The sequence below is a fragment of the Ahaetulla prasina genome, chromosome 1, assembly GCF_028640845.1.
Source record: "Ahaetulla prasina isolate Xishuangbanna chromosome 1, ASM2864084v1, whole genome shotgun sequence".
NCBI classification, from domain to species: domain Eukaryota; kingdom Metazoa; phylum Chordata; class Lepidosauria; order Squamata; family Colubridae; genus Ahaetulla; species Ahaetulla prasina.
Window position 1 is genome coordinate 257,103,261 of NC_080539.1, and position 20,463 is coordinate 257,123,723.

The 20,463-nt window shown below is 39.7% G+C and overlaps 1 protein-coding gene across 1 annotated transcript in view; it reads left to right on the plus strand.

The window, feature by feature from the left end:
- The window catches only part of MYRF (myelin regulatory factor), a 141,645-nt gene that overhangs the window by 114,217 nt on the left and 6,965 nt on the right, over nucleotides 1-20,463 (plus strand). The window contains exons 18-26 of the mRNA XM_058155595.1: nucleotides 477-568; nucleotides 1,769-1,837; nucleotides 3,537-3,625; nucleotides 3,772-3,930; nucleotides 6,055-6,351; nucleotides 11,660-11,747; nucleotides 12,272-12,346; nucleotides 16,985-17,090; nucleotides 20,223-20,297. Coding sequence (XP_058011578.1) covers nucleotides 477-568; nucleotides 1,769-1,837; nucleotides 3,537-3,625; nucleotides 3,772-3,930; nucleotides 6,055-6,351; nucleotides 11,660-11,747; nucleotides 12,272-12,346; nucleotides 16,985-17,090; nucleotides 20,223-20,297 — 1,050 coding nt within the window. The remainder of the gene's footprint in view (nucleotides 1-476; nucleotides 569-1,768; nucleotides 1,838-3,536; nucleotides 3,626-3,771; nucleotides 3,931-6,054; nucleotides 6,352-11,659; nucleotides 11,748-12,271; nucleotides 12,347-16,984; nucleotides 17,091-20,222; nucleotides 20,298-20,463) is intronic.

A 20,463-nucleotide genomic window follows, 5' to 3' on the forward strand; every position in this document is an offset into this window, starting at 1 on the left:
GCATGTATATTACATTGTTGAGTAAACAGCCTGTTCTGCAAATGTTAATATGCTATCCTCTGTCATTTATAAATAATATGGATTCATATTGTGAATTATATTAATCAGCTATGAATATAAATTCATAGTTGATGTGGCTAAGAGTTGTATTATGTGTGATATACTCCTTGATGCAAACTTCTTTTATGGGCTGATGCTCAAATTCATTTCATCCAGCAGCTGTTTTAGTGATTTGTAACTTCTACTTTAAAATACTTGCCTTGCCTTCCATGTAGCTCTGCGATTCCTTAGCCTATGTGATGTTTTCCATTAATTGATTTGTGAATATTTATTTTTCCTTGGGAAGGTTTAGATAAGATTCCGTAGAAAGTACAGTTTGCTATTAACAAGATGGCAAGCAACCTATTAAGACTCAGAACTAAATTTGTCCAGCAGACATCTGACACGATTTTTCTCTTTGCTTTTATTTTGTGCAGACTCCCACACAAGGAGTCAAAGACCAAGCTTGCATCAGTCAACGTTTTCTGCAAGGTACCATTATTGCTTTGGTGGTGATTATGGCATTCAGGTGAGAGACTGCACATTTGGGCTACTATGCACTCCTTGGGTTGGTGCAGCACTCAGAATGTGTAAGAGAGCCTGTTAGCCAATGAGTGAATAGATATGAGTAGATAAACAGATATGTATTATTTATATTATCATATTTTTCGGAGTAGAACACCCTCCGGAATATAAGACAAACCTTAGTTTTGGGGGAGGAAAATAAGAAAAAAAAATCTGCCTCTGCCTACCAGCATCCATCGGTATTCATCTGGCTGGCATCCTTAGCAAACAACCTGGTTAGCTTCAGCACATTAGTCTAATTCAGCAAGAGCAGCTGATTGGCAGGTGGATCGGCCTCCCAGAATACCCCCAATCAGCTGTTCCCAAAGGTGAACTTTAGCAACAGGTTCGCTGGTTGTGAGCATGTGTGTGCTTCATTGGGGCAGATACACAGCTTCAAAAATGCAGCTGATCGTCGCAGGGCACTCCAGTGAGGGGAAGCGTGGAACCGGTCTGACAAGGCAGCAGCTGCTCCAGATTGCCATTTTGGCCTCTGCGCCTTGCTTTTTCACAGTCCAGAAGCTCCGTTTGAGAGGCTGCCTTTGCAAATAGAAGCTCCTTTTCAAACGGAGCTTTTGGAGGCTGAAAAGGCAACCTCTCAAATGGAGCTTTTGGAGACTGTTTGAGAGGCTCTCCATTTGAGAGGAGCTCCAAAAGCTCCATTTGAGAGGAAGCACAGAGGCCGAAGGGTGGGGGCTGGCGGGTGGGCAGGGCTACATTCGGTATATAAGACACACCCAAATTTTCACCCTCTTTTAGTGGGGGGAAAAGTGTATCTTATACTCCGAAAAATACAGTAGTTTGTTTCTTCTGAAATCGTTGCCATCTTTTCACCACGGTGCTTTCATCAGTGAGAATTAGATGGAAATGTGCATCACTATTTGAGATTTTCCTTTGAATTCTTTGTCCTGGCAATGTAAAAACTATTTTAAGAGTTACACTATAGTAATGGCATTTATAGTCAGTTGATGCTTTGTAGATATTGGAAAAGAGATAGGAGAGAATAGGAATAAGCTTGTGAAGTAGAACTCTATTTCAATCAGTCACTTACATTCATGAATATAAGTAACAAACAAATACAGCCTGTTAGGGTAGAGGTCCTATTCTGCCTGAAACACAGAAACCCTATTTTTAGAAACTTTATTTGATGTTTTCTCTTTCATAGTGTGGTGTCCATGTCTACACTCTACGTGCTAAGTTACCGCAGTGAGGAAGACCTTGTGGATATTGAAGGGTATGTTCCCTCTTCCTGGTCATATGCTTTGAAAAGTAATTGGACTCCCATTTGACTTGAGAGAAAATTCTTAAGGAATTTTTGATGCAGATGTTTGGAGCCAGCCTTACCATTTTGGGATGACAAAAGAATAATACAGTAAAGGGGGTATTGAGGGTAGGCATTTACAGGCTACCAAGCTATGACTTTCAACTGAGACTGGGATACGTTTAGGATATTTCGTTTCATGACCACTTCTTAGAATTTATTCCAGTTTATAGATTCTATAACAGATGTACATAAACACCATGAAATGTGTACAGGTACACTGTCGCATATCATATTTAGGGTATGTTCTAAATAGTCATTAATCAGTTCCTAGAACCTGTGCTCTTTTATGTAATTGTCCATATGTCCTAGCTGTATACCAGCTTGAAATGATGTATTTTGGATAATTCACACTGGAATGTTAATTACTAAATTGACCTTTCTCTTTCCCTCCCCTTTGCTTGCTTCTTTTTTTGCTCCATTTATTTATCTCCCCAAATCCCTCTCTGCCTACTCCTCCCATCAAATGCTCTTTGTTACAATTTCCCTTGCCTGTTTGTTCCGTTCCTCCTTTCCTTTTCTGTTTTCGGTGCCTTATAGTTCTTTTGCTGTGCCTACTTCTTGCCTTCTGGCTCTTTTTCAGCACAGAGGTCCTGGCGTCCCAGTTGCTCTCTGTCCATGGTATGGTCCTACTTTTTCAATATGCTGCAATACATTTGTCCTATTCTTTCAAATCTGCCGCCTTATATTTTTATGCATTCTCCCTTCTTTTTATATCTGTCTGCATTTTAGTGTTGCTTCTCCTCAACAAAGATGAAAAGGGAAGAGTTTTTATAAGGCTTAAATTGGTATACTGAAACCAAGCTTAAGTAACGTGTTAGAGTCACATTTAGTTTGAATAAGTATAAGCAAATGTATAACATGAAAAATAGGAAGATTGAAAGTGCAGTTCTTAATTGCAAGAAATCATCCTCATTTTTAATGAATTGTATTTCACTAAATAGATTTGGGTTGCACTCAGATTGAAAACAGGATGCCATAAAGTTCTCACCCCGAATTCATAGGCTGATATCATCCTCCATTGATGCGGCTAACAAGGCAACATTTAATGAAATGTAAAGGATCTAGGATTGTCCTAGGAAAGTAAACAACTCTCAGATTCCTTGGACCATTTCTATGCTGGCAAAATGTGATGTACAGTTATACGTTTATGTGGCTGTATGCTGAATAATGTAAATGGGTGTCATCAGGTAGAAAACATTAACAGCTAGCAAACCAGGGAGGATTGTGTATTGGTTGGAGCCAGGACCATTTATCAAATTCTTAATTATGCTTGCAATCTTATCCTAAGAGTTATCTGTTTTAGAATTTTCTGTTTTCCAGTGGAAAGGGGTGGGTTTAGAACTGATTTAAAGCAATGTTATCCCATTTGCCCTTTGTTACTTTGTCAAACTATGCTCATATGTTGATCTCTGTTCATTCAGAACAATAATTCTGCTTTCCATCCTGTTTTCTCTCCCCTCCTTTTATTTTTGCAATGGTTTTAAGTCATCTTCCAATTTTAAGTGTGACCTCATGCACAGCCTCTCTCTTATTGCATCTCTTCCCTTTGCTAGACATCTGTTTCTGTTTTATGTCAAAACTTCATGCCTGCATTTTTCTTATATTTTAGGTCCAGTCAGAACATAGATAAAAATAAGATGACGTTTTCCACTACTGCACCATCAAATACCCCCAGCAATGCTTCCCCTTCAGAGAATGGTAGGTACCAGGGAATTCATCCAAATTGAAAGAAAAGTTAAATTAAAATGCAATTTTGTAAATTACATATTTAATGCAGGAAGCTAATTGATGCTGGTTTTGGGTTTGACACAACTGATCTTGATTCTGTTATTCTTTTCCCACAGCCACAACCCATGTACCTGACTTGTCCCCTGCCTTGCCTGCCTATAACGTAGTAGTCTGTTTCAACCCACCTTGTTTTTCTACCTGTTGTTCTTCTGTTCCCAACAACATATCTACTCCTGGGCCTTCAGGGACCACTACAGTCGCCACCAACCGGATAGGTAAAACCATTTGGTCCTATTTATTTTTTTAAGAATAGACCAAAAAATAGGAAAGAACATTAAAATGGAAAATACCTAAGCTAAAACTCCACTTTCAGCACAAGTTAAGCATGCCTGTGTTGTGCTTCGAACCAGAGATTTCTAATTGCCATTGCAGAATTTGACCACAGTGTTCGCCATTTAATAGGAAGCAAACAATTGCTTCCTGGAATCACTCTGAACAAATTGTGATTAGAAGAGAAATTAATCATCCGAGAATAATAGGAGATTTCAAAAGTACAAATGCAATTGTTGAAATTTCAGCTCTGAATCTATGCATTAACTCTCGGTCAAGACCATTAAAGGTGGAACACCTGAGCATTCCACCCCCACCCCCCCAAAGTGGTGCTGTAGCTGCAGCAATAATTCATATTCATTTATTATTTCATAAATATGCAGAAGTAGAGCCAGGTTTTGGGAGCGAGAGAAGAGAATCTAGATTACCAAATGTCTTCTTGGTTTAGTTCATTTTCTGTGTGATAGTTGTTCAGCACCATTTAGTTACACTATTTCCCCAAATGCTGTAGGTACCGGTAGTTCTCTGCTATACTATTGTGTTAAATGGATCATTATCTACTGCCAAATAGATATTTATTTGATATATCACACCATAGCTACTTACACAAACTCTCTACAGTAGTTAAATGTACATGCCGAATAACAAGGATGTGGTTGTATAATAATAATTTTTCTACTAGTTTTTTGATACCTTTGGTTATTAGAAGGTATTTGTACACCTGGCAGTCTAGGAGTAAACAATCTATATTCACAGAATCAATTCTTTAAACAAATATTGTAGCCATTAGAAGAAAAGATCCACTACCTTAATTTCATAAAGCAAAAAAGGAGGATTCAACCTAGAAAAAAGGAGGAATTTTCTAACAGTGAGAACAATCAACCAATGGAACAGTTTGCCTTCAGAAGTTGTGGGAGCTTCATCACTTGAAACTTTCAAGAAAAGATTGGACTGCCATTTGTCAGAAATGGTGTAGGGTCTCCTGCTTAGGTGGGGGGTTGGACTAGATGACCTATAAGGTCCCTTCCAACTCTGTTAATCTGTTACCTGTTATCTTGCTCCCCTACTTATACCTAATTGTTGAATTCTTTTTGGAATTTCCAGAATATAATGGTCAAAAATATTTAAATATTAGTGATTTTGGTTTTCTTACAGAAATGGATAAATTCAATGTGTGTAGAGATTTATGGCAAATCTAGACAGCGTACTAAAAAGCAGAGACATCACCCTGCCAACAAAAGTGCGTATAGTCAAGGCTATGGTTTTCCCAGTTGCAATGTATGGCTGTGAAGGTTGGACCATAAGAAAGGCTGAGCGCCAAAGAATTGAGGCCTTTGAACTCTGGTGCTGGAGAAGACTCCTGTGAGTCCCTTGGACTGCAAGGCGAACAAACAAGTCAGTTCTAGAGGAGATCAACCCTGACTGCTCTTTAGAAGGCCAGATCCTGAAGATGAAACTGAAATACTTTGGCCACCTAATGAGAAGGAAGGACTCACTGGAGAAGAGCCTAATGCTGGGAAAGATTGAGGGCAAAAGAAGAAGGGGACGGCAGAGAATGAGGTGGCTGGATGGAGTCACTGAAGTAGTAGGCATGAGCTTAAATGGACTCCAGAGGATGGTAGAGGACAGGAAAGCCTGGAGGAATGTTGTCCATGGGGTCGCGATGGGTCGGACACGACTTCACAACTAACAACAACAACAAGAGATTTAATCAATAATTCTGGCTTTTCTATCAATTGCCTAGTGCAAACCAGTTCATACAGATGCATTTTCTACAAAAATGTTTTTATATGAAATTATATTTGTGTTAAGAAACTTCACTGAGAATGTATATTACATCTGACTAAAACACCAGAATTCACAGAAACTCTCCTAAGGGAATTTTTATCTATATTAAAGATTAAAAGTTTGTCTAACTGAGTCTACAGTGTTAGAAGATAGTCACAGGTTTATCATTTCTGAGAATTATGCTGTCTTAGTTGTCACACCTTAGGCTCTTATATATCTGTCCATTGCTGGTCCCCTTCTCAGATTAGCTTTATTAATTTTTATTTTGTTGCGCTTTACAGACCAAAGCTTCGTGTCACTCCTACCAGTGACAAATATCAAAGCCAAATCGAGGGGGATCACCGGCAAGACAGCTTCCCACACAAAGTGGCCAAAGACTGCTGACCGATCACGGGACTTTGGGGGTCCCAATGCCAGCCCCTCCTCCCTCTTCACCAACATCCAGGGCAAGTCCAAATACGTTGCCAACCTCCCCCTCACATACAACAGCTTTCCTTCCGATCAGACATCACGGCAGCGACGGAGCATCAGCCAACCAGATGCTAAGAAGCCTGGCATCGCAAGGACCAAGCATAATGGTAGACGTATTTCCTATTTTCCCTGATTACTTGGGAATAGAGACAGTTTCCACTATCTCTGCTCATCCTACCAAATCTAGCAGGGTGGCATGTTAAACAATGTCCTCTTGTTGGACCCAAGAATTGTGTTTTTCTCTGGAATATCATCCCTCCAAAATTTCAGATGGCCTCAGCCCTTTTAGCCTTTCATAAGGCATTAAAAACCTGGCTGTTCCCCAGGCATTTGGGCCAGGAGATTGTCAAGATCTGCCACTGACTGCTGCTTTCTTATTTTATTTTATTTTTTATTTGTGATCCTGGGTGTAGTTAAAATGTTGTTTTTAGCCTGATATATGATTCAGAGATAAGAGGGAGAGACATATAAATCAAATAAGTAAGCAAACAGGCATTAATGGAAGAAGAAGAAAAAATGCCCCCAAAGACAACATGCAGGAATAGATCATGGTTCAGAGGCCTCATAGTAGTGTGGCCAAGAGCAGCAGCAGCCCAGTCACCCCTTGTCTCTTGCATGTGTGCCTATCTCTTCCTCCCTACTGCAATCTGCCTCTCCCCAGTTGACTAATCATTGGCCTGTGGGCATGTAGGAGAGAGACACTTTGGTGCAGTGGTTAAGGCATTAGACTAGAAACCAGGAGGACTTGAGTTCTAATCCTAATTTAGGCATATAGAATCTGGGTCACACTCTCTGTCTTAAAAAAAGACAAGGGAAAACCTCTTCGGGGGGAAAAAAAACTTGCCAAGAAAGCTGCAGGGATCAGCCCAGATAATCATCAAGAGTCAGGACTTACTCAAAAGCGCCCCTGATAGGCAAGCAGGAAAGATTTGAGTTGCAATGAACCAGCCAAAGCCTCTGAAACCATTTTTTCCCCTGCTCTTGAGCTACAGATTTTTCACATACATTTTAACTATCTGCAAGTACCTCCTTAATATATCTTGCACATCTTTAATTCCTTCTTTACTTTCCTCCAGAACATCCCCATTACTACCAGCCATTACATTTGCCAGTGTAGTTTCTTTTCAAACTCTGATGACTGGGACTATGGGAATTGTCATCCTAGGACATCTGGAGGCTACAGGATGGTAAAAGCTGTGGATGCATATCCAGTATAATCATATCCAAACAGGAGAACACCTGTTATTTTTCCGTCTGTGCCAGATCGGCTACACTACCTGTTCCTGTTGTGCCCTGTGCTGCATGAAAAGCTTTGTAAGATGACGGCACAATACATTCTTAGCAGGCATGGTTTATAAATCCCATTCCAAACTATCTGATTTCCCTTTGGCTTGGTTTTAGGCAGAAACATATATGGTTGCATTAGTTAGAAGATCACAGTCCTAAACCTTTCTCTTTAGAATGATTAGCATTTTGTGGAATTTCCTATGCAGAGTAAGCTTCTGCTCCATCTTTTTTTTTTTTTTAATTCAAAAAATTTTACAGAAAAATTTTTCCCCCCTTTCCCCCCTCCCCCCTCCCTTCACAAACCCCCCCCCTCGACTTCCCGGAACGAGCACAAGGTATAGTTAAAAATAAAACAAACATATGCTAAAAAATTTTCGTCCCAACTTAATTATACCCCTACAATCATCAATTCCTAACTTCCCCCGAAAACAAACAAAAATAATACATCATAATCATTCAAAAACAGTCTGATAACTCTTAGTCTGATATCTACTTTGAATATAGTCAATCCATTTTTTCCATTCCTTTAAGTATCTTTCTTGCGTATTGTCTTTCAAAAAGGCTGATATCTTCGCCATCTCAGCCAAATTGGCAACTTTCAATATCCATTCTTTTATTGTAGGTAGTTCTTTTTTCTTCCAGTATTGTCCTATTAGTAATCTTGCTGCTGTTATTAGATTTAAAATCAATTTAGTCTCAATTACTGTACAGTCCGTAATAATTCCCAACAGAAAAATTATGCAGGAACTTTTATCTTCTTTTTCAAAACATTTTGTAAAATCCACCAAATTTTTATCCAAAAGGCCTTTATATCCTTACAAGTCCACCAAATATGAAAATATGTAGCATCATCACAATTGCATCTCCAACATTTTGCTTGCATATCTGGGTACATACACGATAATTTCTTAGGATCTAAATGCCATCTATAAAACATTTTATAAAAATTTTCCCTCAGATTCTGTGCCTGCGTGAATTTAACATTTCTAACCCAAATTTTTTCCCAAGTTTCCAATAATATTGGCTCCTGAAAATTTTGTGCCCACTTTATCATACAGTCCTTTACCAAGTCCCTTTCAGAATCTATTTCAAGTAACACATTATACAATCTCTTTATATGCTCCTGAGACTGATTTCTAATTTGCTTTACCAAATTTCCCTTGTTCTGCTCTATACCAATTTTCTGATCTTCCTTCCATCTAGCACGTAGTTGCTCATATTGAAACCAAGTATAATTTTTCCCTTCTTCTTTTAGTACATGCAGAGATTTTAATTGCAAATTACCTCTTTCAATATACAAAAGATCTTTATATGTAATCATTTCCTGATTCTGTTCTATATTTATATTCTCTATTGTATGTCTAGGACTTGCCCATATAGGAACCTTATAATTTAGTTTGTAAGAGTATTTTTTCCAAACACATGAAGAGCAGATCTTAACACATGATTTTTAAAGGCCTTATCCACTTTTTTGTCATAAATTAAATATGCATGCCATCCATATAGCAAGTCATAACCTTCTATATTCAAAATTCTTTCCTCCATTAAATTAAACCAATCACTTATTACAGAGAGAGCAGCTGCTTCATAATATAATTTAAAATTGGGCATTTTTAAACCTCCCCTTTCCCGGGAATCTTGAATTATTTTCATTTTAACCCTAGCTTTTTTACCTTCCCATATAAATTTATTAATTCCCTTCTGCCATTCCTCAAGATTCTTATCTTTCTTAATTATTGGTATCATCTGAAAGAGGAATAAAAATCTAGGTAAAACATTCATTTTAATAGCAGCTATTCTCCCCAGCAAGGATAATTGCAATTTTTTCCAAACAATCAACTCCTTCTGAACTTTTTGCCATAAAACCTCATAGTTATTCTTATACAATTTCACATTTGACGATGTAATATAGACCCCTAAGTATTTAACCTTCTTTACAATTTCAAATCCTGTTATTTCCTCTAATTTTTCTTTCTGTTGTCTGGCCATATTTTTTATTATCACTTTTGTCTTTTTCTGATTTACCTTAAACCCTGAAACCTTCCCATATTGATCAATTATTTCCAACAAAGATTTACTAGAGTTTATAGGGTTTGATAAAGTAATCACCAGGTCGTCTGCAAAAGCTCTCAGCTTATATTCATGTTGTCTAACTTTAATTCCCTCTATCTCCTTTACTTCTCGTATTTTATCCAATAATGGTTCTAGAGTTAGAATAAACAATAATGGTGATAAAGGACATCCCTGTCTTGTTCCTTTCGCAATCTTAAAAGGTTCTGTTAAGCTACCATTAATTATAATCTGTGCTGTTTGCTCTCCATAAATTGCCCTAATTATTCTTATAAAACCATCTCCAAATTGCATCTTTTCTATTAATTTAAATAAAAAATCCCAATGCAATCGATCAAAAGCTTTCTCTGCATCAAGAAAAATAAATGCTGCTGAAATAAAATTTTTCTTTTCTAAATACTCCAGTAAATTAACAATCTGCCTAACATTATTCCTCATCTGTCTCCCTTTTATAAATCCAGATTGATCATTATGAATTCTTCGCTGCAAAATCAACATTAATCTATTAGCTATTATTTTAACAAAAATCTTATAATCATTATTTAAAAGCGAGATTGGCCTATAGTTCCCAGGTTTAGAACAATCCTGTTCCTCTTTTGGTATCAATGAAATAAAAGAGGTTCTCCATGAGGGGGGAATTCCCCCTCCTATTTGTATCTGATTAAATAATTCCTTAAGTGGACCTAACATCTCATCCTGTAAATTCCTATAATAACTAACTGTAAGCCCATCCGTACCAGGAGTTTTCCCCATTTTTAATTGTTTAATTACCAAAATAATTTCTTCAGAAGTTATAGGCCGATTCAGTTCATCCGTTTGTTCTAAGGTTAAATTTTTAACCTTATATTCCTTCAAATAATTATCAATATTCCTGTTCAATATATTATCTTTAAGATATAAATTTGTATAATATTCTAAAAAAGCTTTTTTAATTTTATCCTGTTGGTATCTCTCTTTACCTTTATATTCTATTTTTTCTATAGTACGTTGTTTTTGTCTTTTCCTTAAGGTGTATGCTAACCATCTACCAGGTCTATTTGCATTACAAAAAGTATTATGTTTGGCATATTGTATATTTGTTGCCACCTGATCAGCTATTATCATATTAAATTGATTCTGTAATAACTTTATTGCATCTTTAAGTTTTTGATCATGCGGGTTATGTATTAATAATTGTTGTTTCTTATAAATTTCCTCTTCTAAATACCTACGCTGTCTTTGTTGCTTATTTCTCTGTCTATTATTAATATATATTAATACACCTCTCATAAAAGCTTTACTGGCGTCCCAAACCATTTCTATTGATGTTTCATTATTCAAATTATAATCAAAAAATTCTTTCATCTGCTTTTTACATTGAATTACATTATCCTGATATCTAAACAAATTTTCATTTAATCTCCAAGTTCTTCTACCTTCTTTTCCATATTGCAATTCCATCCAAACAGGACTATGATCAGACAAACATCTTGGAAATATCTTAGTTTTCTTCACCTTAAAAAGCAAGTCGTTAGAAATTAAAATAAAATCAATACGTGAGAAGGATTGATGCCTATCAGAGAAAAAAGTATAGTCTCTTTCCTCCAAATTCCGCAGTCTCCATACATCTCTCAACTCAAAATCTTCTATCATGTCAAAAAAGGATTTAGGCAGCTTTGCATGTGCAGGTATCTTCTTAGAAAAAGTTCTCTTGTCCTTTCGTGTATCTATTACTCCATTCCAATCTCCCAATATAATACACGATTTATAATCCCATAGAATCAACTTATCATACAACATTTTATAAAATTTTTCTTGTTGCTGATTGGGTGCATATATACCAAACAAAAGAGTCTTTTTTGTTTCTATTGTAAGTTCAATAGCAATATATCTTCCGTGAATATCTGCCTCTATTAACTTGGCTGGTATATCTTTTCTCAAATAAACCACTATACCATGTTTTTTGTCCAAAGCAGAAGCAACAAAATGTTTACCTAACTTTGAGTTTATTAAGTACTTTTGATCTGATAGTTTCTATCAGATAGCTTCTGCTCCATCTTGATCATTTCTGTCCTGTAGAAACAGCTCCTGTGCTCCAGTCTGTGTCACTGTTGGAGGCGAATGTGGTCATCTTGCCCCAAGTCTGTGCTACAGGGGACAATTGCAGGTAAGTGGGAGCATGGCAGCCATAATAAGCTTTGTTAGACTGGGAGTTCTTTTTTGTAATATATTTTTATCTGAATTTATCAGTATAGTAAAATATACAAAACAAGTTTTCTCCAACTCTCCATCCCTTTTTAACCTCCAAATCATGTAGTCATCAAGTCATTTTTTCCTTCTTTCAACAAAAAGTCCACCTACAGTTTCATCTTTCAAAAATGTCCTTGTCTTTTCTCTGACCAACCTGATCAGTGTTGCTATTTTTAGAAATTCAGTTAATTTTATACTCCAGTATTCCACTAAGCATTTTTTGTATACATCAGAGGATTCTTAAAGGTCAGTTTCCTAGAAAGGAAATTGTGTCATCCACATAACTAAATGTACTAATTTAGGATTTTTCCATGCATCTTGGTTGCCATATTACCAGTGACGAATGATGGAATCGTATTTGAATGAATACATGCAGCAGGAAAGTATGAAGATAAGTAAAAATTCATGGTATATCTTTTTTTTGTTTGTTTATTCCTTCAGGACTGGAAATATCACTTATCGCATTCCCATCAGCAAATTTACATCAGTGAACACAAATCTTACTTTGGAAATGAAGTAAGTAAGAACTTTTGGGAAAGCACAGATTCTGACAAAGTATATTGTAGAAAATGCAAACACTAAAACAGTTTAATAGGAAACCAGATTGAGAAAGGAGAATTCCAAAATGATATAAATAGTTGATAAAGATGTGATATCTGCTATCATTTCACAAATTGAGAGTACTATTCTCAATATAATTCATAGGAAAATAGTACTGAGTCATGAGGAAGATGAGGGACAGGCTTTCGGTGAGCATCGAAAGGCACTTTTTAAAGCAAATCTGGTTTCCCCGTTTAAGAATCCTTATCTTCCCTTCCTCACAGGACTGGAGATTTCACAGAAAGACATATAGTTCTTTGTGGTGGTTTGTTTACCTATATTTCTATGTCACTTCTCATCTCATAATTACAGAGCCATTTGCTGCAACAACCCTAAAATGGCCAGTTAAAAATTAAAGTGTCTGTGCTACACTGGGAGAATGCCATGTATTTCATATCCTGACATGCTGAAGATGAAGTTAGGCATGACACAGAAGAAAATCTGTCTGTCGAAAGGGAAGGGTTTTGTAGTTTAGTGGCAAAGCACATAAATTTTGTCTGCCCCCCCCCGCCCCCAAAATCAGGTTTGGTTGACATCTCCAGTTGGTGCTGCAAAACCTCCTTCATTACACTCCACTGCTGCAGATGCTGCTGATTATTGTCAGCTGCCTAGAGGAGCCCCATGGTGAGATAGGTGGCAAATGAATTAAATAAGTACTAGAAAACTACTGTCAGGACTGAATGGATAGATCATTGGGAGTTTTGGGCAGCTGCATCTGAAACGCCACATATTGTCTAATGATCCTACTCTGATGGGCCAGTGTTGCTTTAATACTGTATTCTTAAAATACCATTTTGTTCCTTTGTGCACCTTACTCCACTGATATTCTTCTGTATAGTTAGACCTGGAAAACCAGAGCAGTTTGGATCAAGGAATCTTCATGCTATTGCTTGTTGGATTGTATCTAATGTACCCTATAAAATGTTTCATAGAAAGCAAAGAGGAAATTAGAGAAGTGGCTTGTCAGTTACCACTTTCAGGATTTAGATCTATTCAAAATAACTTAGCAAAATGTACCTCCGTTATTCCTTGGAGCCTCAAATACTTTGCTTTCTGCTGTAACACAAGAAAGACTTTCCGTCTTTTCTTCCTGCCTGCAAAACAATAGCACCTCTGAAAAGATTCCTGAGAGAAGGGGGGGATCGTATCAACATAGGGGGTCACGCGTTCGATGTTTACAGGCGATCGCGTGCCCCGATCCCCCTGACTTTTCCCGTTCCCCGGATGGTCAAGACCCTCAGAGCCTGGGCCTGCGTCTGATGTTATGCAACGCACAGTCCGTGGCCAATAAGGCCCCCCTAATACATGATCTGATTCAGGGGGGTGCCGCGGATATTATAGGCGTTACGGAGACCTGGTTGGGCACTGAAGGGGGTGTGCCCCTGGTCGAGATGTGCCCACCGGGTTTCCGTGCATTCCATCAGCCGAGGGCCCAGGGTAGGGGTGGAGGGGTGGCGGTTGCTATTAAAGAGAGTCTAGAGCCGAGGGAGACCACTGTACCTCAGATCGCCGGGTGTGAATCCCTCTTTGTGAGGTGGGGTCATAGATGTCAGATGGGCTTGCTGGTCGCGTACCTGGCTCCTTGCTGCGTGACAGCTGCCCTGCCCGAGCTCCTGGAGGTGCTTGCCGGGGTGGCAGTGGAGACCCCCAGACTGTTAGTCATGGGGGACTTTAACTTGCCATCTGCCGGCTCGTCATCGATGGTAGCTCGGGAGTTCTTGGCCTCCATGACGGCCTTGGACCTGACTCAAGTAGTGGATGGCCCCACTCACATTGGGGGAGGCACACTGGACCTGATTTTTGTCTCTGGTCAGTGGTCGAGAGATCTGGACTTAAAGGAAATAGTCATTGAACCTTTGTCATGGTCAGATCACTCTCTCCTTCGCCTGGACTTTCTGACCGCTACCCAACACCGCAGGGAGACGGAACCATTACGATGGTACCGTCCCAGGCGCCTGATGGACCCAGAGAGGTTTCGGACGGAGCTTGGGCCACTTCCTGAGGGTCTGGCTCACGGCACGGCAGAGGAACTAGCTGCAGCCTGGGAACGGGCTGCGGCTGGGGCCTTAGACCGTGTCGTGCCTTTGCGGCCTCTGACCCGGCGCAGATCCCAACCGGCTCCTTGGTTCTCCGAGGAGCTGAGGGGGATGAAACGCCGGAGAAGACGCCTAGAGAGTTCCTGGAGGTCCAGCCGTTCAGAGGCTGATCGGACACTAGTTAGATCCTATACTAGGACCTACCTAGTGGCACTGAGGGAAGCGAGGCGTTCCTACGCCCCCTCCCCCATTGCGCCGGCAGATAACCGCCCAGCTGCCCTGTTCCGGGTGACCCGCTCCCTCCTTCACCAGGGGGAGCGGGATGACCCGTTGCGGGGACGTGCTGAGGAGTTTAACGGTTATCTATACGATAAAATCGTTCAGCTTAGGGACGGTCTGGACCAAAATTGTGGCGATTCAGACGGGGTATCTGAGGGCGGTCTTGGTGATGTTGTTTGGGATGAGTTTGACCCTGTGACTCCCGAGGACATGGACAGGTTGCTGGGTAGATTGAATGCCACCACGTGTTTACTGGACCCGTGCCCTCCTGGCTGGTGCTGGCCACTCAGGAGGTGACACGAGGCTGGCTCCAGGGCTTACGAGTGCTTCCTTGTTGGAGGAGTCTTTCCGCCGCCTTGAAAGAGGCGGTGGTGAGGCCCTCCTCAAGAAGCCTTCCTGGACCCGGCTGTTTTGGGTAACTATCGTCCGGTCTCCAACCCGCCATGCGAAGGTTGTAGAGAGTATGGTGGCATATCAGTTTCCCCTGCACCTGGAGGAAACTGTCTATCTGGACCGTTCCAGTCCGGCTTCCGACCGGTTACAGCACTGAGACGGCTTTGGTCGCGTTGGTGGATGATCTCTGGAGGCCAGGGATAGGGGTTATTCCTCTGCCCTGGTCCTATTAGACCTCTCAGCGGCTTTCGATACCATCGACCATGGTATCCTGCTGCGCCGGTTGGGGGATTGGGAGGGAGGCACCGTTTATCGGTGGTTCTCCTCCTATCTCTCCGACCGGTCGCAGACGGTGTTGACGGGGGGGCAGAGGTCGACCCCGCGGCACCTCACTTGTGGGGTGCCGCAGGGGTCGATTCTCTCGCCCCTTCTGTTCAACATCTATATGAAGCCGCTGGGTGAGATCATCAGTGGCTTCGGTGTGAGGTACCAGCTGTACGCTGATGACACCCAGCTGTACTTTTCCACACCGGGCCACCCCAATGAAGCTATCGAAGTGCTGTCCCGGTGTTTAGAAGCCGTACGGGTCTGGATGGGGAGAAACAGGCTCAAGCTCAATCCCTCCAAGACGGAGTGGCTGTGGATGCCGGCATCCCGGTACAGTCAGCTGAGTCCGCGGCTGACTGTCGGGAGCGAGTCATTGGCCCCGATGGAGAGGGTGCGCAATTTGGGCGTTCTCCTGGATGCACGGCTGTCTTTTGAAGATCATTTGACGGCCGTCTCCAGGAGAGCTTTCCACCAGGTTCGCCTGGTGCGCCAGTTGCGCCCCTTTCTAGACCGGGATGCCTTGTGCACAGTCACTCACGCCTTGTGACGCCTCGCCTGGACTACTGCAATGCTCTCTACATGGGGCTCCCCTTGAAGGGCATCCGAGGCTGCAGTTGGTCCAGAATGCAGCTGCTGGTGATAGAGGGAGCCTCGTGGCTCGAGTGACACCTATCCTGCGCAGGCTGCACTGGCTACCTGTGGCCTTCCGGGTGCGCTTCAAGGTATTGGTGAACGTCTTTAAAGCGCTCCATGGCATAGGGCCGGGTTACTTACGGGACCGCCTGCTGCTACCGAATACCTCTCACCGACCGTGCGCTCTCACAGAGGGACTCCTCGGGTGCCGTCGGCGCGACAGTGTCGTCTGGCGACACCCAGGAAGGGCCTTCTGTGGGGCTCCGCCTCTGGAACGAACTCCCCCCAGGACTTCGTCAACTTCCGGACCTCCGAACCTTTCGCCGCGAGCTCAAAACTCACTTATTTATTTGCGCTGGACTGGGTTAGCTTTTTATGGGTTTTTAATTGGGTTTTATCGATGGGTTTTTAATGGGTTTTTAATGGGTTTTATTATTTGCTAAATTTTAATTGCGGCCAAATTGAATAAGTTTTTTAGTGGTATTTTAATAGTATTTATTTTGTAATAGGAATGTTTATTTTATCTGGCTGTAAACCGCCCTGAGTCCTTCGGGAGAAGGGCGGTATAAAAATCTAAATAATAAATAAATAAATAAATAAATAAATAGATATTTCAAAGGGCGAAGGAGGAAAGAAGATGGGGGAATGCATCCCAGTGCTACGGTGCGTTCCTTCTTCCATTTCAAGTCCAAGCCTGGTATAATGGTATACAACTAGGAGTTGTGTATTTTTGGTGGGTGAACGTGCAGCGTGAGAAAGAGTATTTTATAAGACCATGAATTCATAGGCCAATATACTGTAAATAGTAGCATTTATATTATTACAGATGCCAAGAGAAGGCTGTGTTGAAAATGATCTTGCTTTCTGTCTCTTTCCTTCCCCTCAGTGCTTCCTCAGCTGTATCTGGCTATCTTTGTAATCTCACATCCAACAGCCCATGTCTGCACACTGAAAATAACCTAGACAACTTGTCTAATGCAACAGATATTCAGGTATGATTTTTTTAAAAGAAAAAGATATCTCACAAAATAAATGTTTACCTGCTAGATAATGTATTTGCATCTTGGTTTTTTGTTTATAATAGAAAATCGGGTTCAATTTTTTCTGTCCTTAGACCAATCTTAGTTTTGTTTGGAATAGATATTGTTGCCTTAATTTCTTGAAAAATCACTCTTTATTAACCTGACTTTAAAAAAAAAAAAAAATAACCGTAACACTTGATTCCTCTCATCTCCTTTCATTTCCCCTTCTCTCCTCTTGTCCCTTTTAAAACAGAAACGTAAGAGTTTGAGCATATAAACCCATCTGTAAATAAGATTAACATTGAAATGTTCATATGTTTTAATTTTCATAGTTAGTTTATATATGGATAAGCTATGGATTATCCATGTTTCATATTTTGATTAAAAATTTGAGAGTTAGCTTATCCATGGATAGGCTTAGATGCAAGTATATGAGTTACAGTATACAAGTACTTTTAAAATGTATTACTGTAAGACTGTGTTTTTCAGAAGTTAAGAAGATTTAAAGTGAATATTAAGTTGGAAATAAATAAATAAATAATTTTATAGAAGATGGCAGCCAAACAATTAAAGTCTACTGTAACAAAGAGCTTTGGAACTTTATCAGCTGGTGCCTCTCCAGCTCATACAGCAGAGACTAGAACATTGAATTTAGAGGCGTTACAAGAGAACTTAAAAGGCTTTATAGAAGAAAAATTTAAAGTTATAACTGATGAGATGTCTGAAATGAAAGAGCAGATATCAGAAATTCAAGTGGGAAATAAAGAAGTTAAAGAAGGATTTGTAATGGCAGTACAAAGTTTGGCAACGAATGTGATTTTATTGGAAGAGGAGGTTGAAGTAATTAAGCAACATAATTCAAAATTAGAAAATAAAATGGATGAATTTCAAAGTAAAATGGAAAAGACAGAGGATGAAATAGTTTTGATACAATACAGAAATATGGAATTTGCTCTTAGAATCCGAGGTTTGAAAGAAAATAAGGAAGAGAATTTAAGGGAAAATTATTCTGAAGTATTTGCTGAGATATTAGCAGCTCGTCCAGCAGATGTGGCTTATCAATTTGAAAAAATATATCGTGTGAATTCTTGGATAGCAAGGCAAAAAAAGTTGCCAAGGGATGTTGTTATTTATTTTACAAACAGAATAGTGAGAAATCAGATTTTGCAAGCTTCATATAAGGGGGAGAAGATTCAGATTGCTGGTCAAGATATCTTGATATTAAAGGAAATTCCACCAAAAATGTTAAGGGCTAGGAAGGAATTTGCCTTCCTGGTGAATGAACTTAAAAAACATCAGATTGAATATAGATGGGATATTCCAACTGGTATAATAGTATATTATGTAGGGAAAGTACATCGTTTCAATACGGTTGGAAAAGCAAGAGAATTTTATGTTGAGGTATTAAAAGTTGGAAGTCTTCCCCCATTGGAAGCTAGAAGAAGGGAGGCTGAAGTGAAGGAAAGAGAAGTGAAGCAGGTACAAGAACAGATTGTGATGGAAGAAGATTTATTACAAGTGTTGGAAATACCTACGACGGGTTTAGATTCAAAAGAACAAAGGCTGACTAGAGCTGCTGCTAAACGCAAGGAACAAGAGATGAAGGCACAACAACAACTGGCAACTACTACAATGGAAACAGTGGGAGGAGCAAGGCCTAAAGTAAAATGTGATCTGCGGCTGGTGTTCCAAAAGTTTCCTTTGGCCGATAATGGCAATTAAACTATTATCTTGGAATGTTAATGGCCTGAATTCACCGCAGAAGAGAAGGAAAGTATTTCATTATTTGAAATAATTTAAAAATGACATTACCTGTTTACAAGAAACACATATTAGATCTTGCTAAATGTTGGAGATGCGATTGTGAAGATGCTACTTATTACCATATATGGTGGACTTGTAAAAAAGTTAAAGTATTTTGGATTAAAGGCTGGTGGATCATGCAGAATATTTTGAAAAAGAAGATTAAGTTTACTCCGCAGTTCTTTCTACTAGGAATAATTATGGACTATACAGCTATAGAGACTAAATTGATTTTGAACTTAATAACAGTCGCAAGACTTTTGATTGCTCAGTATTGGAAGAAAGAAGAATTATCTACAATCGAAGAATGGACAAAAAACAACAACAAATGGACACTCAAAGTATCAAATCTGGCAGAGATGACAAAAATCTCCGCTTACTTGAAAGACTATATACTAGAAAAATATATTTTAGAATGGAAAATGTGGATTGATTATATTTAAAATAAGTATCAGATAAAAAAAAAATATCGAATAGCATATGAGTAAATTTAGGAAATATTTTGTATTAGATATATTTTTGAAGGAGAGGGGAATTGAGAGTGTGACTAAGTGTGGTGTGACTAAAGATTATAATTTAGGAATTATTTTGGATTATGATTGTTAGTTTTGATACCCTGCATTTTGTTCTGGGAAGTCGGGGTGGGGGTGGGGGTAAGGGGAGGGAATTGGGGGTTTGGTAGAGATGGAGTGATGGTTAATGTACAGGGATTATTGAAGAAATATAATTAATGTAGGGTCGGGTCTGCATAGTTACCATTTTAGAACGGTGGGGAGGGAGAAAAGAGAGAGTAGGAGGTAGGAAAGAGGAGAAGAGGAAGGAAGAGGGATAGTAGAGGGAGAAGGAAGGTGTAGGGTGGAGGAGGTGGATGTAGATAAGAGAAGGAGAGGAAGGTTTGGAAAGTAAAAGAAGGTAGAAGAGGGAAGAGTGTTAAAAAGGGTGGTGGTGACTGGGCAAGCCCGACTAATTGTATATAACTGTACATTGGATGAATTATTTGATATGATTGTAAAAATAAAACTTTTTATAAAAAAAAATAAAAATGTATTACTGTATATACTCGCAGATAAGCCAAACTCCATTTTGGGGATGTGTTCTGGCACATAAAATTCTTGGCTTATCGCAAGTATATATGGTACCTTCCTATCTGCTGTTCGCTAGCATCAGTTTCTTGCTAAAATGTGGAAGCAGAGAGCAAAGGAGATGCAATTCGCCTTGACAGTCTGGGAAATGGGGCAATATTAAACAGCAACAATAGCTTTCTTTCATCCCAGGTATTGGATGTTTTTTTTTTTCTAGAGAGCAACATACCGTTGGCCTGTGGTCATGATGCCATTCCAGGAATTTACTTACCATTTCCGATTAGCTAGGCCTGTGAGTATCAATGCTTGCCATGTCCTCTCCAGGAAACATTTGTAAGGCATATTAGTTCTTAAGAGTGAAAAAAAAATGTGTATAGCCAAAGCAGTGAAGTTGCCCTTTGGTAACAAATCTCCTTTTGGCATCATGTTAAGCTGGGCACTGAGTGAACGAGAATTGC